Below are 24,555 nucleotides of genomic sequence, written 5' to 3' on the forward strand. Positions count from 1 at the left end.
TCCTTGGTACGAGCTACATTATTTGGGTCCCTTTCATGGGCTCCCTGTGTCAACCCAGTCCACTTCAATTTATTCATCATGGATCAACAAGCAGCAGCTCATTCTCTTTCAAACAAAAAACCTAACCAGACACTAAATATTAACCCATCAATAAACACAGAGATGGACGAAAAAACCCCATTACTATCTGTACATGGTCCACAACACAACAACAGCCAAGAACCAAGGTATTTATTCTCGTATTACGACGAACGGACAAAATGGTGGATATTTTTTCACCCAAGACTTTATTTAATAGAACATCAATATATACATGACACTTGATAACAATCATCACGAGATTTGGATTGACTTAACGTCACAGATCTTCTCCCTGTTCTGTAATTTCTATTGATCTTCTTAATTCTATAACCCTTTCAAATTTTTCACGCCAGATAAAAAGATAATAATCTGAAATTGAGGTTACTTTTGGTTATTTTGAAAATTTTAGCTAAAACTTCTTGCTTAATAATTATTTATTAACCACATAATTTTTTATAAGTAACTCTAAGATATTATAAGCTTATATCCTTTAGCTACTTCACGTATTGCATTATAGTTCCTTGAAGCTGCGTAATAGTGCACTAGTCATAACTTTAAACTCTATATTGTAACTTAAAGCAGAGTTTTTTATTTCGAAACAGCAAACGACAAACAGCACAGCAAGCTAAACCAAGCATAAAATGAAATCTTAACAATTCTCTAGAGTTTTGAGTCACTTAAGTTTTTCTTTTATCCTAATGTATCCTTTGGGAAGGACAATAAAATACATGCTAATAGAATATTCAACTCTGTCCATTTAAAAAATAAATAGAGGATATTACATGGGCGCGCGGAGATACGAAATTTATCTTCGAGTGTTGAAAAGATCTCTCACAAGTGAGCGCAGCGAACGAGTGAGAGATTTTCAACACGAGAAGATAAATTGCGTATCTCCAAGCGCCCATGTAATATTCTGTTTATTATATAATTATCAATGAAGTATGTTTTGGCTTTTTCAGGCAATTCTTTCCGTGTATTTTTGAATAGCCATCGCAATGGTGTTATTTTCACACGTGAAAATAACATGTTATTTTCACGTGTGAAGATATCAATTTTTCGAAATAGAGAAAAATAGATATTTCATTGGTAATTATATAATAAAGATAAATATTTTTATAAATGTCATGAGAAGTTCCCTTGCTTCAACATTATCACTGCATTGCTGTGGGGAATCAGTATTACACTTGCATATATTACACAAACTGAAATGATAAGACCTTCCAGTAAATTCAATGTTCTATACAAGGTTTAGTTCATGGTTCGAGTTTTATGCCGAGGAAAGGATTCCAAGAACCTGGGGTAAAAAAAACTTATTGCTAGAGAGTAAAAGTGTTTGCATTTGTAGAAAAATTGTGTTAAAATTATTTAAAAAAGAGCTCTCTGGAATGAAACAGTACATGGATTGACACTGACTTTTTATTTTCATTTATGTGTTGTGTTGAATCCAAGGTTTTCACTATTCTTGTGGTGTCAATCACTTGACTCGAAACCCCTCCAGATATGAATAAATGATAATGAAACAGCCACTATGTTGGTTGATCTACAACAAGAGAAGCTAAATAAATGAGAAATGCTTTGTTATCATCAACCAACATTGCCACTATGACCCCTTGCAGTGCTTTGGAATGCAGCTCAGTCTGGGGGATAAGACAATAGGTTCAATAAGCCAAATAAAAAATTGTAATTCAAAAATCATTTCCAGTGTGCATGCAATTTTTCCCCAAATTTTTCACCTTCTTTCGTTTTAGTTCTAACAAAAAAAGGATTAAACGAAAGAAGGCGAGAAATTCGGGATAAAATTGCATGCACACTGGAAACAATTCTTAAACTATGATTTGGCTTATTCTCAGGAGATTGGAATTCTTTTGTTTTGTCCCCCAGATGGAGCTGCTTTGACTTCACATGCAGGGGGTCTATGACATAACGTGCACACCAATGAATTAACCACTAGGCTAATTAATAGCTCAGAATTAGACTGACCAATCATTATTGACGTAAAATATAAATATATTATGTTCCCTTCCATTTTAGCAATAAGAAAGAATCAAGTACCTCGAGTCAACAAAGTATAAATTCCTCTAGATCATTAGGACGCCAACCTTTCACTCACAATTCCATGCAAAACTTGCATGGGAGGCCTGAAGATGTTCACCGATCAGCGACATTTCATCGTTATAAATATATATCAAAATTGTCTGGACACAGTAATCTTATGGTTAGTAGGGATAATATTTGCTATATGATTATATATCAAGATTGTCTGGACACAGTAATCTTATGGTTAGAAGGGATAATATTTGCTATATAATTATATATCAAGATTGTCTGGACCACAGTAATCTTATGGTTACATGTAGTAGGGATAATATTAGTCTCCCTCGCATCTGTTTTTAGTGTCGGTCGTCACGCAATGCTCCCTCCCCGTGAGTGACTACCCACATAAAAAACGGATGCGAGGGAGACTAGGATAATATTTGCTATATAAATTTATATCAAGATTATCTGGACACAGTAATCTTATGGTTAGTAGGGATAATATTTGCTAAGGTTAGATGCTGGTATAATAGTCTTTTGTTTTATTCTGTAATTGATTGTGAAGTTTTGGATAATAACCCTTAAAGGGCATTAGAATCTCCCAGTGGGGGGGGGGGGAGGAAAGGGTCTGAGAAGGGTATATTGTGTGGTACCAGAAAATAACCATACTTTCCCCATGGAGGGGGATTGGAATTTGCAAGCGGTAGGGAGGGTCTGAGGAGGGTATATCATGTAGTTCCAGAAAATATCCATACATGTACCTCCCTGTTAGAAGGGGATTGGAATTTCCAAGGGGTGGGGTGGGGTCTGAGGAGGGTATATTGTGTGGTTCCAGAAAACGTCCATAGGGGAATTGATATGGTTGTATCACATATTTCAAATGTTTTATATAATTTCTCTCTAATTTCTCAGATTATACCCGACCATATGCTGCCGATTGAGCTTTTCTTATTAATTCCTGGTAAACGAGAGTCTAAACAGAGTAGTCTCATAACAATGTGAGTTCTTAGGATCCTGTAAATAGTCTGGACAACAAGTTCTTATTTGCAGTCAGTGCATTTTCAGTTGAATACTGATGTTTCTAATTTCTTTATTTTCTGGATAGATTTTCAATATGGAACACAATGATGGGAACATCAATATTAAGCATGCCATGGGCTCTCAGCCAGGTAGGAAAATAATAGTATTATAAATAAACATGAGATAACAATAGAAGCTATGGAGGGAGGGAGGAAGGAAGGAAGGAAGGAAAGAAAGAAAGAAAGGACGAAGGAAGGAAAGAAACGAGGAAAGAAGGAAGGAAAGAAAGAAAGAAAGAAAGAGAAAAAGAAAATTCTGGAAAGAAAGAAGAGGAAGTAAATAAATGAAATATAATAAGGAAGGGAAGGAAAAACAGCAAGTGAATGAATAAAAAGAAAACAATGAAGGAAAGTATGGAAGGAAGGAAGGAAAGAAAGAGGGGAATTTGAAAGGGGAATAAATGAATAAGAAAAAAAGGAGGAAAGAAAAGGAAGAAAGACAATTTTAAAGTAAAAAAAACAAAGAAAAAATATAGAAGAATAAGATGTTTAACAAACAATTTGAAATTTAAAATATCTGACATTTTGTGGAAGCTTGGTTGATTTGTTTTGATGTATGATGCATGCCAAAAACTATAGAAATAAAATAAAGTATTATTATATTTTAAAAATTATAGATAACTCATGAAAAACTGAATATTGACATGCAATTAGGGCTTAGCCCTGGGACTCTATCCCTTCTATTGCGGCAAACGGATTTAGATAAAATATAAATAAATAAAAGAATTATTCTTTTCAGGCAGGATTTGGTCTTGGGGTTGGTATAATGTTGGTGGTCGCAGCACTCTGTCTCTACACCTCATATCTGATCCTCAAAGCATCCGAACCATATGGTAAGAATACCAAGAGCATATGATCCCTGTACTATCAGTGCTTATATAGGGCTAAGGAGACTATGGCCAGATATGAAAACTAAGGAAAAATAGAAAATTTCATGAAGAAAACTGAGAAACATAATGCTACTTATGATCTATGAAGAAAGGAAGCAGCAAAAGGAGGGAGGGAGGAACGAGCAAACTTAAGATGCAAGGAAAGAAGCAGAGAAGGGAGGAAGCAAAGAAGGATGGAGGGAAACGAGGAAGGAAGGAGGGGGGAAGGAAGGAGGGATGTAGGAAAAGAGGGAGGGAGGGAACGAAGGAGGGAGGGAGGGAACGAAGGAGGGAGGGAAGGAGGGATGTAGGGAAGGAGGGAGGGAGGGAAGGAGGGAGGGTAGGAAGGAGGGAGGGAGGGAAGGAAGGAGTGAATGATAGATGCAGGGGATGAAATATTACTTTTTGATATAAATTTGATCCAAGGTTTTTCTTTACATCATTTCATTTAACAGTTCAGCGAGGCGAAATGGTGGAGTTTGCTGATATCTGTAAAAAGCACTTTGGTCACTATGGAGAGTTGGGTGCAACAGTATTTTCCATAGCTGCTATTGGTGGAGCTGCCATTGTCTTCTGGGTTTTGATGTCAACCTTCTTATTCAACAGTGGAAAATTTATACACGGTATGCAAGATAAGCAAAGGAGAGCAGAGCAGAGCACCGGGGAGGAGAGGAGAGGGAAAAAAATAGAAGAGAAAAGATTGGAAGAGAGAAAGGGATGGAAAGGAAAAGAAAAGAAAAGAATGGAAACAAAAAAGAAAAAATAGAAATTGAATTTGTTTCTCCACAGATCATTCAATACACGCTTATTCGAGGAACACATCAAACGTTACTGAAGGTAAGCTTTCTAAATAAGATAAATTCAATGCAACAGTATCAGTTCAATTGTTTAAACGCGCTCTTCGCCGGAAATTTCTCGAAGAGCAGACTTTTTTTCCACATTTTTATCTATAGTTTCCTTTTATTATTATTATTTTTTTTCCCCCTAATTTTCTTTTCATTTTATTCCATTTCGATTTTACCCTTTTACATTTATAATATAGATTCCTGTTTAATTTGGCTGTGAAGTTTGGCGGCGTCGTGTTTATGGGGCGGCGTTTCGACGTTGCTGAAGTATATTATTTACTTTCAGCTGCGTCGCTGCGTCGTCCGCGTGAGCGTGGTGTCGCTGAGCTTCACAGTTAAATCTATATATAGTTCATTTTAATCTTGATGTATTGCTTTATTATACTATAGTCAATTTTTCTTATAATTTCATGTTGATAGTTGTTATTACATATATTTTATATTTTTAAATTTGTAAATATTAGGAGTTTTATGTTGAGGGCCACAAGTTTATTAGTGTAGTACACTATTTAGTGCCACCCTCATTAAATAAAGTTGTTATTAATGCTTTCGTCTGGGTTGCCTGTGCCTTTATCGGATGAAACGTTGCGTCACCGCATAAACGCTGTGTAAACAAGCCTTTACTGCCGCAATCCTGTAACCATTAATATTAAAGTAACGCATTCCTCCGAGATCTTTATCCGTTATTTGGTTACAGGATCATTGCGGGGGCGCTGTTACCCAATGGTTGTTTCAGGGTTCATTCTGTGAGCTAGCCATTACCTGACTTAGATCAACTGAAAATTTTTTTCAGGGCTCGACCTGTAAGTAAGCCGTGCCTTGACTTAGATCAGCCCAGAGGTTGTTTATTCAGGGTTCCATCTGTGGGTTAGGTATACCCTTGCTTAAGTCATCCCAGATGTTTCAGGGTTCATAAATCTTAAGTTTTGCTTTTATTAGTTCCAGTGTTGTGTCCAAAAGGCCCTAATTCCACACCAACATCTTCAGACCAGACGGGTTTTTATAAGTACTGGGACATGCAAAAGACCATCCCATTCTTCTTGATCGTTCTCCTACTTCCGCTGTGTAGCATCAAGTCTCCTACGTTTTTCACTAAGTTCAATTCACTTGGTAAGCTAGTATATGATTGGTTGCAACATGTACGACAACAGGGTTCGTGCTACTCCTTGAAATCCTTGAAAAGCCCTGGAAATGAAAACACATTTTAAGTGCACTTGAAAAACCCTTGAAAAAGCACAGTTGCTGGATACTTCTGGAATACTCTTCGAAATTGTAACGTATTTCGATTCTAGCTCCAATGGCAAGGCGTTGGTAACTCATGTGCTGAGCTTCAAAACTTTTAAAGTAATCTTTGAAATGAAGTCATTCAAGTAATGTGTTTTTGTCTCTATAAATCGTTAAGAAAGAATTCAGGAAAAAAATGATCCTTGAAAATCGTTATTTTGGACCTTGAAAAGCCCTTAAAATCCTTGAATTTTGAGTTTGAGATGTAGCGTGAACCCTGGAAAATGTACGTATATCTCTTTGTATAATACTGCGAGCAAGGCTCGTGCTATTCCTTAAACTCCTAGAAAGTTTTTGTAAGTAGAAAACAACTTTCTAAGCTCATGCATATAAAGCTATGAGAGATGAGGCGGTAAGCCATGTGGGATGGGCTCGGAAATCATATAAGAACATGCGCAATAGGTAAATTACGAGCCTTGTATGAAACGACTGAAGAAGAGGGCCAATGGGCCTTTCACAACTTCAAGTCACGTAAAAAATGAGCCAGCTCAACTAGAAACCGTGGAGACTAGATAGGCCCAATACAGGCCGAAGCAGCTGTCCAGGGTTTCTAGTTGAGCTGGCTCATTTTTATGTGACTTGAAGTTGTGAAAGGCTCATTGGCTTTCTTTTTCAGTCGTTTCATAGGCTCGTAATTTACCTATTACGCATGTTCTCATATAAATCTAAGCTATTCGTTTTTGCAGTTGTTTAAAACTGTTGGTAGATGTCAGTGTACAAAAATAATGAATGAGAAAAGTTGGATGGTTTTTGCTTGGGTTGATCTGCGGAGCTCTTTGCTTGCTTCCAGGTGATTTGAATTCACTTCTCTCAGCCAGAGCGAGTTAGCCAATCAGCGAACATTTTGTCCGCAGCTCAATATTCCCCAGTTCTAGGTTTTCGGTTCCATAAAACGACAGCTTTTACTCGAAAATAAAGAAAATAAAACTCAATCATCAAATATCTGCTAGAAATAGCATAATTTATCGTGGATGGAGAATATTTCGTGTTGACAAAAGATAATAAATAAATGCTTGGAAATGTTCGCTGTGACAATGCATTGCGCGCCTAGATTCCAAAGCACCTGGCCTGCTGGTCTGTTAACTATTTTTATGGTGTTTTTTCAAGGTACGCTGGCCGTGATGTACATTATCATATTTGTGGCCGTCAAAGCAAGTATCTGGGGGATACATATGGACTTCTCAGGACACGATAAAATACCAGGTAAAACTAATTTTGCGATAGAGCAAAAACACTTGAACTGTGAAATAGAATCAAACTAGTTACTAACAAATAGTCGCTATTTAGATACTAATAGCCGTTATCACTGAGCCAGAACAGTTTATGACACAACAAGGAATACACAAGAGACCAATACAAATATGTTTTTATCCAGTTTTATTTCAAGCAAATTTATCAGAGTAATTAGGACTCAAAAATTCATTATGAAACTGGATAAAAAACATTTAGAATTGATGGTCTCTTGTGTATTCCTTTGTGTGAGTTCCTTGTGTATTCATTGTTGTGTCATAAACTGTTCTGGCTCAGTGATAACGACTATTAATATCTATCAAGTAAATAGCGACTATTTGTTAGTAACTAGTTTGATTCTATTTCACAGTTCAAGTGTTTTTGCGTTATGGGTTTTCTCTTATTTTTACACCTATTTTTCTTCATTTTAACTTTAAAAATAACTTTGTTTATAGAGGATGGCACTTGACAGTAATTCAACTGATAAACTCGTCTTTTAACGTCTCTAGTTAATTATGGACGGGACCGCCATAACGTGGTCATCCGAACCACTTGAAAGTCTAACCATTTGTAGATGTAATATGAAGTTTGTATGAAAGCGTCATTTTACTCCCACTACCTTAATGCTTTCTTGAATTTTATGTACTTATTGGCTGGGTGGGAGGGCCGTACGGGAAAATATTTGACTCGAGGTGATGCAGTACTGCGCTCGGTCCGGATTCGTACGGCCCTGCTCACGCCATTTTCCCGAAGGTTTTTTTAAGAGCGCGCGCCCGAGCAGATACGGGTCATATGATAATCTTTCTTTTTTAAATTTGTTCCCTCATGAAAAAAGTAAGACAATTGGTGATAATTAACAAAACAAAAGAAAGTGTACAAGGGAGTCTGGTAGTAGAGGTCCGTGACGCCATCGTGCAAACGTCCTATTACAAAGGCAGCATCTTCTCCTCGGTTATTTTAAGACCCTGAGTGTTGGTCCTGTCGAGACCTCCCGAACGATAGACCGACGCTCTTACCAACTGAACTAACCGAGTTCTTTTTCCTCCAGAATTCAAGCTTCAGTTTCCAGCTCTTGTTGGAACTCTAACCTTGGCGTATTTCATTCATAATTGTGTGTTATCAATTATGCGAACCCAAAAAAATCCAGAAAATAATGTAAGTGACGCGAGTAAAAAACGTATGCGCATGCTCTGAATCCGTATGCAAATTAGTCAAAACATATGTAAATTTGACTTTCAAACATGCCTGATAAATTGGGCTTCACAAAATGTTAAAACTTAGTGTCCATGCTTGAAACTTAAGGCTGATTCTTTCATATTGTGTTTGTTAATACAGTATCTTGGTCTGACTAAAGTATACTCGCGAACGTTTTTGTAAACTCGGAGAAAACAAGCATTTTTTTCTCACTCAAAATTCTTAGAAAACGTGCTGAAATGCACGCATGCGCAAACGTTTTTCTCTAGTGTCAATGTAAGTAATAAAGAGGAACAAGTGACTCAGCTATTGGCCTTTCTAAAATAGTGCGGAAAACTGGTAACGAGTAGGGCGCGCGCTGAATCATGGGGCTGGTTTAGGGGACGCCATTTTTTTTCAATATGACGGAAACCTTAGCAATTGTTCTTGCAAAACAGACGGAAAACCAAAGTAATTATGACTTGATTCAAAAACTAAAATCTGTTTAATGAAAAATACATCTTTTTAGCATTCAGCGCGCGTCCTAATCGTTACCACTTTCCGCGAATTTTCGGAAATGGCCAATGTTGTACTGCGTAGGCGCATAAAATGATAAGCCACAAAGCTCTGCTCTTTTAGATGATTGCAAAGTGATTTTAAAGGAATTTTCCAGCAATTTTGTTATAGGATAATTTGCCTATTGCCCTTGGCTCCTGTCCTTCATGCTCAACTCCTGGATATGAAATCAATTTTAAATCCATTTAAGTCTAAAATAATTGTAACTGAAATTTCTAGTACGAGCCCCCTTAAAACTCGCCTCTCACTTCTGCTCTCCAGGAACGACTTCCAGTCGCCCCTTGTGAGATGAATTGTTTGGTTCTCTTTCTGACTCCAAGGGTATCCGGCTCTTGTATCCTCAAATCAACCCTGACTAATTCAAACTGGTTAGAGCTGTGCTCCGGGGTCATACATTCATGGACTGTATTGCGGCTGCCAGAGGAGGCTTTTCATGCTTTTAGTTCGTCTCGTCTGCTGTTCTTGCGGTTGTGATTAGCGATGAACTCAGTCAAAACCTTCCATTCCTTTCGAATTCCACGTGAACCCATTTTTAATGGTCCATATTTGGAATAGTTAAGCCACACAAGACACTGATTCTTGGTTCTTAATTTAATTGCAGTCACGTGACCTGAGCATCGCGTATTTCCTGGTCGCGTTTACATATATCTTTGTCGGAGCTGTATTTTACGCTGCTTTTCCATTAGAAAAGTCTTGTATTTCACAGGTAAGGAATTGCATACTGCTTGTTTGCTCCATTTATCCTTTTCCATTAAAAAAACAGTGCCACGGCGTACACAGAGACGTTCTAGCACGTTCTTGCTAGCCCTGCAAACCCCAGTTCGACGTCAGGCGTTTTCCTTCAAACTTTCGACATTTATCAAGGTTTCATAACAAAGTTGTTGCTGGAAGAGTGGCCATATTAAATTTCATTGATGCCGAGTGTTTCTCGGTGTTTGCGGGCGTTTTTCGGGGCCTGATTCCTAGCAGTTACAGGTTAGCGGATAGTGGTAAACACGATGCTCAGGGTTGATTCCTATTTTTTCTTTCTTTTTCTTTTTTATCATCCAGGTGTTTCTAGACAACATGCAGCCAGATGATGGCATGGCATTCGGTGCTCGTATTGGTCTATTCTTTCAGTTAATTACCGTCTTTCCTCTGCTCACCTACATCGTCAGGGTTCAATTTATGCTTTATTTCTTTGGTAAATCATATCCTGGGTAAGATGTCAAACTAATCTCGAGACAATCATAACTTTTCTAGGCTTTAATCTCAGGGACGGATCTAGGGGAGGGGTATTGGAATGCGCACCCATCTCTTCCCCCTTCCCCAGACGAGCTGTAGAACAACTACACTCACACACCCATGATGAAAGATAATAGAAGTAGTGCCGATGAACACAACAGTTAGAGGCGGCGTATTAGCAGCGTATGCCATGCGTGCTTCATTATAAAATCCTGGGTCGAGTGACGATCTCGTACCCAGAGACTGCGTTTCTTCTGACCTGGGAAGAAAAACGAGGGCTCTGGCATAATCCATTTTTGGCGCATGCGCAATTTTCCGGAAGTGAAATATAATGCTTTCAAACAAAGTTCTGTCCTTAATTCCGATCAAAATAAAAATTAGAAATCGGGAACATACATAAATATATATTTTTGTTTTTGTTTTGGCAAGTCTTTGAATGCAAGCACGCTTATACCGGAAGTCCAAGAAATTCTGGTCTCAAAAAATGGATTATACCAGAGCCCTCGTTCTTCGCCGCTGGCCAGAAGAAACACAGGCTCTGGGTACGAGATTGGGTCGAGTGATTGAATACCACAGTTCCCTTGGGTAGAACTATGTTCATGTGTTAATTAGATTATTCATCTTCTATTCTTTACCCTTAGACCGTGGCATGTGTTGGCACTTAACATATTGATCATCAGTGCTTGTGTGGCATTCGCCTGTTTATATCCTCACGTTGGTACAATCATAAGGTGAGGCAGACTTGGCTTTTTTTATCAAGGGGCTGTTTCGTGAAGGCTTAGGTGAATGCTTTGCGAATAATTGCCTTTTGGCGAAGGTGAAGGTAAAAAAAACCATAACTAGCACTTTCATATCATTGTAGGCATCACCATTATAAAAATCATCATCACAACCATCCTCGACCTATCATTGCCATACTCGCAATCATCACCATCATCATCACCATCATCATCGTCATCACTATCGTAACCATCAACACCATCATCATTATCACCACCATTATCATCATCATCAACACCACCAACATCATCACTATCATCACTACCATTACAGTCAAACAAGCTCACGCGTTGACCCCTAGATTCGATTAATGAAATCATTAGTCAATTATTCCTTTTATACGTACGAACCGGAATAATGCAATATTGCAATATTCAAATGAAAATTCAGTTCATTATTCGACTCGTGATAAAGAAGGTAAATCATCTAAATTACAGATACCTTCGAGCAGAGGTCGCACTCTTATTTCATAAGCATACACACTAGGTTTTGTAATTTCCATGCCTCAATTACTTGGAGGATAAATTTTGTAGAAATTTTCAGTTGTCACGAAATTGCTTTATTGGACAATCCGCTATTGCTGAGATGAACAATTTCCTGTCGAATAATATCAGGTTAAGGCTTTCCCGGCACATAAACACGGCCAAGACTATTTCTGACCGCCATGTTTTCTTGGTCTTCCGGCTGTGTTAGCACTGATAAACCAATCCAAATGTCGTATATTGAATTTAAAGTTGATTGGAATTTTCATATCTTCGTTTTCGACGTTGTAAATTTCAACTGAATAATGAAATCAAAATTCGAAAATTCAAATCATTAATCGACTCTAGGGGTCAACGCGTGAGCTTGTTTGACTGTAATACCACCATTATCATCATCATCATCGTCATCATCAACATCACCAACACCAACACCACTCTCATCATCGTCGTCGTCATCATCATCGTCGTTATCATCATCATCGTTATCATCGTTATCATCATCACCACCATCATTATCACCACCATTATCATCAAGCATTATCGTCTTCATAAACACCACCCTCATCGTCATCGTCATCAAGATTACCACTAGCGTCATCATCATCACCATTATCCCCATGGAAGGTCCGTTGCATCCATTTTAGAAACATTTTGACCAAGTAATGATAACATCAATACCCAAATTCTCATCCAGTACATATTTTTCAGATACGTTGGTTCTATCAGTGGCTTGGCCTACATTTTCACCTTACCTTGTCTGGTACATTTGGTTGATAAGAAAAACCAGGGCAAGCTATCTTGGCCAAGAATATTGATTCATTCCTTCATAATGTTGTTGGGGGTACTGAATTTAATATCTCAGTTCCTTATAACTGAGTGAATAATATTTTTCTCCCGTCCCTCTCCTCCCCCCAAACAAAAATGTGGGTCCGTTTACCTTGAAGGATTACCAAGCCTCACATGAGGAATGAGGCAGAAAGTAATTGCAATGGAACTAGTAAGATGGTTAACGTCAAATGACGTGGCCTTGTGTTTACCCAATCACGGCTCCTTCCACTTTGATGGGTTACCAAGCCTCACATTAGAATGAGGTAGAAAGAAATTGCAATGAACCTAGTAAGATGGGTGACTTCAAATTACGTGGCCTTGTGTTGACCAATCATGGTCATCCCACTTTGATGGGTTACCAAGCCTCACATTAGAATGAGGTAGAAAGAAATTGCAATGAACCTAGTAAGATGGGTGACGTCAAATTACCTGGCCTTGTGTTGACCAATCATGGTCATCCCACTTTGAAGGGTTACCAAGCCTTACATCAAAAAGGAGCCAACAAGAAATTGGGATAAACCTATTACATTGGGGTGACGTGAAATGGCGTGACCTTGTTTTGACCAATCACCGCCTCACCAGTTTTAACAATCAAAATTATCACAAGTTCCTGCATACACTTCGTAAGCGTTTTCACTGAGAGATATTTGGATGACCTCAACCACTTAATAAGCTATTCGTTACTCGAAAATATTAATTCTCTTTTGTTTGGCATTCGAGTCTTTACATTTTAGGCCCAATTTTATAATGTTAAATTGATAGTAAGAGATTTCAGTTTGCTCAACATGAAAATGCCCGAAAAAAGGATATATGTCGATAAATGAAAATAATACAAAACAATTTATTGTCAGAGGATGTTTCAGGGTATCGATAAAATTTAGATTAATTTTTTAAAAAAATTTTTTAATCATCAAAACCCTATAAACGCCAAGAATTGAACACAAACCACTATGTTTATAACAATCACTTGGTTTAAAGCAGGGAGTCAATCAATCTGTGATTCATATTTTAAAGAGATGAATCATATTTAATAAAAGACATTGCGTGACGACCGACACTAAAAACGGATGCGAGGGAGACTATTGTTAATTAGGTAAAACCTATTTTGAGATGATAAGACAAGCTTTTGGGATACCTCAAAATATCTATGAATGTCCATGAATTGTGTATCTAAGGAATGGCTAGAGGCATCAGAACACCAACATCAATTCGTGTATTTTAGTTTTATTAGCAATTTTGTAATTTAATATTTATTGCAAAAATTGAATTTTAAACTGTTAAAAAGCGAAAGCAGAACAAAATAAAGAAATGAGCAAATAAAGGGAAAGATTATTACACAATTTCTGCTTGTTAGACCCAAAGGAAAAATTGTTAAAATAAAAAGTCAATAGACTAAAATTTCTTAAGCCTTTGCAAAGTATTTGCGTTTTTACCTAAAGTGGTTATAAACGTCATGTCATAGATTCAGTTTCATTAGCACATCCATATCTCTCATGCGTTTGACCTATAGAGAGGTTAAGTTGTGACGTATTTCCGGGTCCAACTGCTGACAAAAATCTTTAAAATAAAGCGAAAATTGTTCCCAGTGATTTAAACTCCATCTGAAGAAAAAAAAAAACTTTGAAAAAAAAATAAATAAATAAATAAAATGCAGCGATGAAGAAAAAGAAAGAAAAATCTTTATAGAACTACTTCTTGTTTGGACCCAGTTTTCGTTTTCCCACACGACTGACGTCATACTTTGAAGCTCTATATAAAGATTTGTACATGATTAAGGATGTGGCAAAGGCATCAAATTGTTTATCATGCATTCAAATTTAGCATCACTAAATGAGGTCAAAACAGCAAGCACAGGGTTCTGTGTCGACGGTATTTTGCAGCTCAAGCATTATTTTTTAAGACTAAAGCTCGATTTCTCAGAAATAATGTTCAATTTGCCAGCCTAAATTTAGAAATGCATTTCTTATTGTGAAGTGGACTTGTTTGGGATCAAACAGTTATGGCCAGAGGTTGTGCTAAGATATATAATAAATATTTGAAAGCTAGGTGTCGTGGCCCATTCTTGAAAGGAACTCTAGCTCTTGTGTGAGCGAATGGTGTCAGAGTGCACCATTCTTCTACTTTTGTACGATAACGAATATCTTTATCTTGGTGTCCATTTGATTTCCTCTAATTTCTTATAAACTGAAACTGATCTACAAGATAGTGTGATAAAACAGTTTAAGAATCTTGCATTGTTTCCTCTCTTTGTCATAAATGGGATTTTCTCTCCGATCCATCCATTTCCGGATTAACGAAGGTGCAAGGCACAGGCAGGGCTGGATACATTTTTGAGATGATTTTCTGAACTCAGAGCACAAGGATCATGCATAGGATGACATTGGTGAAGCTTAAGATATGCGTCCAATATAAACTGGTAATTATTTGAGGCACTGTTCCTAAACGCTGGACCACAGCTCCAAAACTCAAAACTGTCTGGAGCAATAGTCGTGCATGTTGGTGTAATGGCCTTGACAACTCTACACGTAAGACTTCCTGTCACCCAGTCCACAAGACGTCCGCTTCCTTCTACACAGGCTACCCAGTTAGTGATATTGCACTTGAGAAGAATCTCGCGACCAATCTTCTTCCACATTCCAAAATCCATGGCAGAGTAGGAAGACTCATTGAGCGGGGTTGTCGTTGATATTGGTGACCATTCATTAGCTGGTGACATATTGAGAGGCCAATTCGGTACTGGAGTAATTACGTTGTCGTCTGTATTGAAGTTATCGAAGTCAGAGAATGTATAGCTGTAGACAAGGGTCCAGCCTCCTCCATCGGTGGTCATGTCACAGAACACTTGGAATGGCTCAGAGGATGTCTCATTGAACTTCATCCAGTAAACACCTGACTCAGCCTGGCTGTCACTCTGCTTCAGGGTTTTGCAGGATGTGATAGGATTATCAGGTCCCGACCCTGGCTCTTTATGCTCTCGTATCTCCATGTAGATGGTGTTTTGTTGGCTAACAATCTTCTCTGGGTGTCTAGTCTTGGTAGAGTACTTCAGTTCACATGTCTTGTTCGTCAGGTTCATGTTGATGCTTGCACAATGTATGTTGTCCTCACACTTTCTATAACATTCAAAGATTGTTTCCACCTTGGACGATTCAAGAGTGAATCCTTGCAAGTACACATCTTTTTCTGAGTATTGTTTGGTCGGCCACATCGTAGCGTAGGTGACTTTGTGCTTGAGAAGGAACAGTATAAAGACAAACACCACCGTTGATTTCATTATGTTGGCGGCTCTGCGCCTGTTAAAAATTAACAGCGGTAATAAACTTCAACAACAAGAATTATTCATTTAACTCTGAGTTTTGGTTTTTTTGTTGTTTTTTTTTCAAGTACGTTAAAACGCAAATTATTCCTTTATTGTTAGCTTCATGAATTGCAATTATTTCTTCAGCTATTTTTGGCAACGAAAACTTTCTTTTTTTTATTCCTCTCCTCCTTCTTCTCTTCTCCCGCGTCGCCGTGCGCGGAGGGACCCCCAAAGGAGAGGTTCGCCAGACGGCACCAAGCGCCAATGAGACGGGGCGTCGGGGTCCCGGAAACGCGGCGACATGAGGCCACCGGAGCAGAGCGACGTGCGGCGGGATGACACGGCAGGAGCTGGGCTCGCTGCAGGAGCGATTAGCGTTCACCCGGCTAGCTTATCTTCCCTTATCCCTTCCTCTTCTATCTCTACTTCTTCTCCTTCTTCTCCGCATCTTCTACTTCTTCTCCTTCTTCTCTTCTTCTCCTTCTTCTCCTTCTTCTCCTTCTTCTCCTTCTTCTCCTTCTTCTCCTTCTTCCACTTCTTCTACTTCTTGTTCCCCTTTCTCGTGCATTTTAGATAATTAGTTAGCTTTACCAACTTATAATTCACTCAACAAAATTACTCGATTCTGATTGGACAAGAGGAGTACAATTAAATGCCCAATTGGTCTCTGCATACAGTCCCAACTAAGTTGCTCAATTTTGTTGCGTGTATCCAGTACACAAAAAATCGCACGATCTTCTCGTACAATTCGGAATTTATAGATACTCGTGATGTTTTGAAAGTTCTCAAATTAAACTCGCCTAAAGGCTCGTCCAGTTTTGAAAATTTTCCAAACCTCACTCGTACCTTTAGATTCCGAAATGTGGAGTAAAATGTCAGCAAATTCACTATACCGTGTGTGGCTCTTCAATAAAATCGTATAATGTATATACATATGTATATTTATATCCATTGTCTACAATAGTTTATTAAAACAACTTTTATCAGTATTTTATAAATATATTGTAAGTTACGTGTTCGGAGAATATTACTCAATGTTTCTTCATTAGTTTCGGTTTTAAGATTTTTTTTTAATATACAAGGCTTGATTTTCGCTATTTTTCTTCCAAAATTGTACAAACGCATGTCATTCCGGAGTGATTATCTCAAAAACAAGCTCGGGACTCCCCATTTTTCTTTGCATTTTTGAAATCAGCATTAATTTTTAGGTTAAAAAAGTTCTTTTTTCAGTTCTCTGTTTATTATTTACCAAAGTAGCCGGCCACCTTAAATCGTTCTTTTTTATTTTTCATTTAGAACCATCACTCTCCATAAAGGGGGCTCTTCCGTGAGCTCTAGTTTAGAATTTTTACCTCCGTCATTTCAAAATTTACTAAATCAGGTCACAGCTGAAAATGTCATCCATGAACTCCCGTTTAAAAGCTGTGCCGCTTCTCGAACTCGCAGTCATTTTGGTCGCAGCAAAAACCGTCTAATGAAAGCGTTTTTCAAATGATAAAAATTTTTTCTAGAGGGTCATTGAAATAGTTTATGAATGTTTATTTTATCATGCTCGTAATGGTTTTGAAATGGTTTCTCCTTAAAAGAAGGGTTTGAAATTCAATAATAAAAACTGGTAGCAAAACAAGTGTTTTACCTAAGATAATGAGATCGAGAAAGAAGGGGAAAAAGAAGATTTCAAAGAAAAGACGCGTAGGCAAGGTCAAGAACATAAAAAAAGGACAGGGACAAGAATGAGAGACATGAGAAGAACTTTGACACCCGAGGAACGGGAAGATTGTGTAAAATTTTGACGAAATGACCCGAACAATTTATTTCCTAAATACAGCTAAATATTGCTTTTCCTTTTCAACTTTTGGAAACTATTTAAATTACAAGGAAAAGAAGAAAAATGTGAGGAAAAATAAAGAAGAGAGATCTAAGTGCATTAATATTTAAGATGTACCTTTAAAGACTGCAAAAAAGGAGATTGTCGATGGATGGCATCTTCAGTCTTCAACAGCAAATTATTCAATGAATTGAGATGATGAGTGTAGCTCTAGTTTATACTTATGAATATATCCCACCTGATTAAAATAGATAGGAAGAAACCCAATAGGAATTTTTAAAACCATGATTAAGATTATTTATTAGAAAACTCTGCGGATGCTATTTATATGATATCAATATTACTCAGGGAACGAATCTGATACGTCAATGAACCGCCAATTAGTGACTGACAAGGTGACTTAGAAAATTTTGAAAAAAACTCAACTCAAAAATTTTGTTTATGAAAAGTTTGGAGAGTAAGGTGGTAGTTCCTAGTTAAAATCTGGAATAACCCAACCTTCAAATCAGTTGGGATTTTCCTGAAGCATTAGGATTTAGCCTCAACTTGATTGATATTCCCAAAAGGGGTTCCATTTCTGTATGTAATTAGGGCATGACATTTTATAGTTTACGAGTAACTGCAAAATAATATTAATATTTATTAAGTTATAAGATGCCGTTGTGACTGTAAACCTCGTTAAATTTTGATATAAAAGAAGAATATATACCAATGTGTTAACATCTAGTAAACCAGAAAAATGGACCGGTAAAAATGGTCCTCTGAAAATTTAAATATTAAGCGTATAAATGAAATCGTTATTATTATTTTTTCAAAATTTTAGAAATTTCCTTAACAAACATTTGCTTCACAACTTTGAACAAAAAGCCGAAGAATCACCTGTTGGTTGACGTCAGTATCATTACTTGGGTAATAACACATGAAACAACACAACTTGGTTATTTTTTGTTAATAATTGCTTTAAAAAGTGCGATGTTTATTAGAATTTCGAGACATGGAATAAGTAATGACATTGTGAGGTTGCGGGTCGGGTATTTTTATTCGGTTTTGAGGTAATTTGAAAAACTGGTAACACACGAAACACTAGTTTATTAAGTGCGATATTTTTTATGGCCTGTACATTAGATCGTTATTTCTTAAACTCTTTAGATCTTGGTCTGGAAATTAGCAGACTCACTAGAATTTTGATGAAGATCACTTTTTTAAAAAAAAATTTAGACAGGTTTCGACAGAGTCTTCTGTCATCGTCAGTTTAACCAATTGACATCAGATTTTTATGTGTCTGTCCTCTTATTGACAATAAATTGCGTCATCACATTGTCAAAGTAGTGTGGATCCGCATACTACTTTGACAATGTGATGGCGAAATTTATTGTCAATAAGAGGACAGACACATAAAAATCTGATGTCAATTTGTTTTTTACAATAACAAAAACGATAAAAACTTCTCATTTTTAGCGATCAAAACAACCAACGGAAAGAGCGCGCGCTCGTTGACGTCAGCTTTATCTGTCTGTCCCTTTTATTAATGATAAAAAATAACCAATCGGCGCGCGAGAAATTTGTAAGTTATTGTAAAATACAGAATGAATAAATAATAAGCTATATATATTTACCTTAAGGTGGCTGGACCCCCTCAAGCTTGACCGCTACCTTCCACGTTTGGAACGCTAGTGCATAAACGTGTTTTATCCGACTGCAAATCTTTTTTGCACATAAGTCACACAAAGATTGAATTAATGTTTGATGCAATTTTTAATGAGATGATTATGATGAAATATTTGTTTTCGTTTAGAAAACAATTTTAGCTTTGCAGAGCGTTCAACACTAAAATGCTTCGTATCACATAATTATATACTAGATGCCTCCATTTGCAGGGATTTTTGAAAAAATATATCTAGCTAATTGTGAGATATTTGAGATTATTTAAATATAGTGCAAAGTCTACTTCAAAACATTATATTATATGATATTTCGGAGTTATTTGCTCACGAAAATCATTGCTCATTTAGTTTTACTCTGTATCTTTTTTTAAGCGCTCCAAACGTGGAAGGTAGCGGTCAAGCGTGAAGGGGTCCAGCCTCCTTAAGATCTTGAAGTTAAAACCGGCTTCAAGTATATTAACTTTGCGCTCAATGACCTAATTTAGCCTATCATAAGTTTAAAGAAACAGTCAACTATGACTTTCAAAAGGATATATTCATCAAAGTAAAGAAAATTACATTAGAAATTCGGACAATAACCCTCTAACTTTCAAACTAAAAAGCTAAGAAGTTATTATTTATTATCATTATTATTTCTTGGCCATTATTGTTCTCCAGTTTCCAAAATCGTCTTAATTACCATACACCTCATTAGAAGTTCGTTCAATTCTTACCGAGAAAATATTTATTGTATCATAAAATCAGTCCCCATATAGCTATGAGCAATAGAAAACTTTTTCTGTGTTTGCATAGCCTGATAGCAACACGAGGGGAGGTTGGGAGAATTCGAGACGGAGTCGAGGGCTAGGGTTTGAATAACTTTCGAGAAATCTATTAACCCCCGAGCGTTGCTATCAGCCTATCCAAACACAGACAAAAGGTCTATAGCTTTTTTAAAATGAACACAATTGTTTTTGTGTTAAGTAAAGTAAAATTTATTATTTTATTAGCGTATATTCCTGTCTTTGTAATCCACGTCGAAGTGCAAACTGTAGTCTGAATTTACTTACTAAGTTTTGCAAGGATTTTCCTCCGTTTTTCATCAATGCTTCAGAGGTTTATGACTTTTAATGTATTATTTGTTACGACGTTTTTTCATCTCAAAGTTAAGTTTAAAAACTACAAAATAAGTAAAAAAGAAACGTTTTGACAATTTTCGAGAACCATCCAAACCTCTGACGTCACAACCATTTTTGCATAGCCTAATGCAAACATTGCTATCAGCCAATCAGAACGTGCGTATACTATCTAATTTATTTCATAAAGAACATTATTATATGACCGTGAATCTTAGAGCCTGGACACTAGCAAATCGAGCAATCTGATTGGATAGATCGCATCGCGGACTGGTCTAGATTCTCCGGTATTAACTGGTCCGATCGCATAATAATCTTACGGCTGCGCTCGGTCTGTACATTCCGACCTCGGTCAAGATTATCCCGTACAGACCGGCCAAGCTCGGTTAATAAGATCTAAATATCAAGTATTTAAGATTTAGGAGGTAACCAATAGAAAACAGTCATATAGCCGCTTGGTTTATCAGTGAAATACTGACTAGCAGCTCATTCTGAGTTAATATCAACATTCAGAGTGTGAAGAGGTTTAGTGTTACTGACAGTGTATTGACGCACGAAAAAATGCTCAAAATTCACTTTTAAGCTTCAAACTTTCTATTTTTTCTGGTTGTTTTTACTTGTTTCTTATTAGCCATTCTGAGGATAAGGAAAAAACTGAGTCGAGTTGGCATTGAAGTGCATTATGGGGCTGTTTTAAGAGACATTTTCAAGATAGCCATGGCAACAGAGAAATTTCACATATGAAATTACAAATTATGCGTGATATTTCACCTTTCAATTTGGAAGTAATTTGTCCTCTTTATATGGTATTATATAAAGAAATTTACACGCGAGTAGGATTTTGAAGTAGTTAGAGCGTGGTGTCTGAGCTCACTAGCGTTCTATATATTTCATATATTTCTGGCCACAAACCACAAAAAGCTCAACAAGGCCCACAGATCGGCCTATAAACCTTTAAGCAAAAAGGCAGTTGCATATTGATTTTGTCATGTTCGTCATGTGAAAGCAATCTTTATTTTCAGCAGGGTACAGATAAAGAATATTTTGGCAGAGAAAATATTTAGGCGTTTATTTGTTTGTTTGGTGTGTGTGTGTGTGTTCTCTGTAAAAACTGCCATAAGGTATTCCAGAAATTCCCATTGCATTCTTGAACTTGTCGTAAGCGTTCAGGAGTCCCAGACTTTTTTCCCATAACCGTATAATTTGTAAAGGCTTTAGGGAAAACTTTCACTACAATTGGTCACGTATGTAAAACCAAAGCGATTTCTTTCGATTGAAAGTGTCCTTATGGTACCTGGTTCCTCTTGAATTAGAAAGTACAATAAACTAGTTTTATACGCTTCCCATGTTCCATCCATGTGACATATAATTCATGGTATTTTGATTCCAATCGACCAGCATCACGACTAGCGAAGGTACAAGGCACATCCAGGGCTGGTTACATTTTTGAGATGATTTGCTGAATTCTGAGCACAAGGATCATGCATAGGATAACATTGGTGAAGCTTTAATTGTGCATCAAGTACAAACTGGTAACTATTTGAGGCACTATTCTTAAACGCTGGACCACAGCCCCAAAATTCAAAACTATCTGGAGCAATAGTCGTGCATGTTGGTGTAATGGCCTTGACAACTCTACACGTCAGACTTCCTGCCACCCAGTCCACAAGACGTCCGGTTCCTTCTACACAGGCTACCCAGTTAGTGATATTGCACTTGAGAAGAATTTCGCGACCAATCTTCTTCCACATTCCAAAATCCATGGCAGAGTAGGAAGACTCATTGAGCGGGGTTGTCGTTGATATTGGTGACCACTCATTGGCTGGTGACATATAGAGAGGCCAATTCGGTACTGGAGTAATTACATTGTCGTCTGTATTGAAGTTATCGAAGTCGGAGAATGTATAGCTGTAGACAAGGGACCAGCCTCCTCCATCGGTGGTCATGTCACAGAACACTTGGAATGGCGCAGAGGATGGCTCATTGAACTTCATCCAGTAAACACCTGAGTTTACCTGGTTGTCAAGATTCTTGAACCATTTACAGGATAATATTGGGTTACGAGGAGAAAACCCGAGAGCATCTCGTATCTCCATGTAGATGGTGTTTTGTTGACTATATAACAATCTTCTCTGGGTGTCTAGTCTTGGTAGAGTACTTCAGTTCACATGTCTTGTTCGTCAGGTTCATGTTGATGCTTGCACAATGTATGTTGTCCTCACACTTTCTGTAACATGCAAAGATTGTTTTTACCTTGGACGATTCAAGAGTGAATCCTTGTAAGTACACGTTCAGTTCTGAGTATTCTTGAGTCTGCCACATCGTAGCGTAGGTGACTTTGTGCTTGAGAAGGAACAATACAAAGACCAACACTAGCGTTGCCTTCATTGTGTTAGCGACTGTGAACCTATTAAAAATTCATCAAGGAAATTTCAATATACGATTTACTCACACAACTTTTTTAAGTTTTCTATTTTCGCGAAAGATAAAGTAAATGTTTGATCAAATCTTTGTTTGGTTTTCGTAAAAACTCATTTTTGGAAGACATTGTCAACATCAGCAACTCTTTTTTTTCACCACGATATAATTTAATAAGAAAGTTAATTTTAAAGTTCGTCAAATAAAGAAACAATTCTGTGTTTCGAAGTAAAGATGATCGGTGCATTTTTTAAATCGAAGATTGCTTTGTCTTCCAGTACAGCATATTTTCAAAAAATCGTTTGGAATCAATCCTCGCCTCAAAATTTCTTGCTAAGGTTTTGAAAAATAACGTTTACTTTTCCCGAATACAAAAAAATTAACTTAGAATTCAATTGCGAACCTTTACAAAAACTAGGTTTAAATGCAATTATTTGTTGAAAAACTTTCCCCCTCTTACTAAAGCAGTCTCCATAAAAGAAACTAGTTCATCAACGTATGAGGGAAAAATAAACTCGAGAAGGTAAGTATCCAAGAGCCAGAACATGACTAACTTTTTCGTCCAAAAACTTTTAAATTTTTTCAAACACTAAAACACTGCAGTCTCCATAAAAGAACCTGATTCGCTAACGTATGTGGGCTAAAATAAGATATCAAAATTTTTACTCTAAGAACCACAACTAGATTCACTGATTCCAATCAACATACCTTATTGGATTTGATTTTACTGTAAGGCTGGTCTGTAAGAAAGACACTGAAGATATGTCTGAATTTGTGGTTGAACGATGGTTAAATATAGAATACTCTAGTACAATTCCGACAGATGTATAGATTTAATATTTCATTAACTACCAAAGAATGAAAACGTTTAAATTCAGATGATTTCATTAACGCTCAAAGGTTATTAGTTACGTACATTCGCATAATATGTCATAGTGATTGGCTAACACCCAAGAGAGCTCGCTAAATAACTTACTTGTGTAATTGCAAGTGTAAGTCACTCACCATGTGGCATTAACCAATCAATATGTGAGAATTATTGCGCTTTACATGTCTTGACATGTTTTCTTAAAGTTTGTATTCACATTTTTTGTCCGTGGAGTAGGGGCCTTGAAATCAGACAAGAGTTCGATTCTGATAATTTTTAGAAAAAATGCTGAATTGAATTATGGCAGAAGTTAGTTAATATCTTAGAGATACCTCGCGCTCCTGCAAACCCTTATTACGCAACGTTTCCAAAGAAACAAATCATACATTTTTAAAATGCATCTTTTTTTTTATTTGATGAAACAATTGTGACTGTTTAAACAGAAGCCAGGCGCGATCCGTAAACATATGATAATGGTCATCGAGTTAGCACTCGATTTCACAATAACTGTACAAAATAAGCGCAAAAAAGGCTACAAAGTCGTTTGAGAATGTTTGTTATATGAATTTTTTCCTCTGGTGCAAAGTAGTTCAGTTTGAAAGTTTGAGTACGCTATATATTGTATCGACTTAGTTCTCAGCGTACAGAGTGGGGAAAAAAAAAAAAAAATTTTGGAAATCTTTATTTGTTTCGCTGATTATATTTGTTATTATTATCAGTTATTTGTTTCAGTTTTTCGAACAGTAATTTTAAGTGTAATTTCTTACTTCGTTGTGTCCTTGAAGTACATTGAAAGCGTTAAATTCTTTGAAAAATAAAAACGAAAAAATATTAAAATATCATTTCATTACAGGAGAAAAGAAGTCGGATAAACAA

The 24,555-nt window shown here is 36.9% G+C and overlaps 3 protein-coding genes across 3 annotated transcripts; 1 reads left to right on the forward strand and 2 right to left on the reverse strand.

Moving 5' to 3' along the window:
• Positions 1-72: 72 nt before the first annotated feature.
• LOC116306518 (neutral amino acid transporter 9) lies at positions 73-13,825 on the forward strand. The gene is made up of 14 exons (XM_031716602.2): positions 73-227; positions 2,113-2,296; positions 3,028-3,113; positions 3,221-3,284; positions 3,934-4,027; positions 4,519-4,686; positions 4,853-4,900; positions 5,848-6,018; positions 7,300-7,395; positions 8,471-8,577; positions 9,773-9,877; positions 10,222-10,370; positions 11,037-11,126; positions 12,366-13,825. The coding sequence occupies exons 1-14, from the start codon at positions 79-81 to the stop codon at positions 12,535-12,537; spliced, it is 1,683 nt and encodes a 560-aa protein (XP_031572462.2). The 5' UTR covers positions 73-78; the 3' UTR covers positions 12,538-13,825.
• Positions 13,816-17,781, reverse strand: LOC116306519 (uncharacterized). Its single transcript, XM_031716604.2, has 2 exons — positions 17,732-17,781; positions 13,816-15,778 (listed from the first exon to the last, which is right to left on the reverse strand). Exon 2 carries the CDS (start codon positions 15,757-15,759, stop codon positions 14,776-14,778), a length of 984 nt encoding a protein of 327 aa, XP_031572464.2. The 5' UTR covers positions 15,760-15,778; positions 17,732-17,781; the 3' UTR covers positions 13,816-14,775.
• Positions 17,782-19,984: 2,203 nt separating this feature from the next.
• LOC116306509 (uncharacterized) lies at positions 19,985-23,590 on the reverse strand. The gene is made up of 2 exons (XM_031716589.2): positions 23,520-23,590; positions 19,985-22,800 (listed from the first exon to the last, which is right to left on the reverse strand). Exon 2 carries the CDS (start codon positions 22,487-22,489, stop codon positions 21,800-21,802), a length of 690 nt encoding a protein of 229 aa, XP_031572449.2. The 5' UTR covers positions 22,490-22,800; positions 23,520-23,590; the 3' UTR covers positions 19,985-21,799.
• Positions 23,591-24,555: the final 965 nt, after the last annotated feature.

Source organism: Actinia tenebrosa, unplaced genomic scaffold, assembly GCF_029948245.1.
Source record: "Actinia tenebrosa isolate PJP-AT-01 unplaced genomic scaffold, QUT_ActTen_1.0 PGA_scaffold15__27_contigs__length_11533743, whole genome shotgun sequence".
Classification (NCBI taxonomy): Eukaryota; Metazoa; Cnidaria; class Anthozoa; order Actiniaria; family Actiniidae; genus Actinia; species Actinia tenebrosa.

Bases quoted from the DNA above. Each gene is read 5' to 3' on its own strand.
- LOC116306509 (XM_031716589.2), bottom strand. From the start codon at position 22,489: ATGGAGATACGAGATGCTCTCGGGTTTTCTCCTCGTAACCCAATATTA.
- LOC116306519 (XM_031716604.2), bottom strand. From the start codon at position 15,759: ATGAAATCAACGGTGGTGTTTGTCTTTATACTGTTCCTTCTCAAGCAC.
- LOC116306518 (XM_031716602.2), top strand. From the start codon at position 79: ATGGATCAACAAGCAGCAGCTCATTCTCTTTCAAACAAAAAACCTAAC. The intron at 228-2,112 runs GTATTTATTCTC...CTTCCATTTTAG, and splicing joins AACAACAGCCAAGAACCAAG to CAATAAGAAAGAATCAAGTA. The intron at 11,127-12,365 runs GTGAGGCAGACT...CATATTTTTCAG, and splicing joins CACGTTGGTACAATCATAAG to ATACGTTGGTTCTATCAGTG.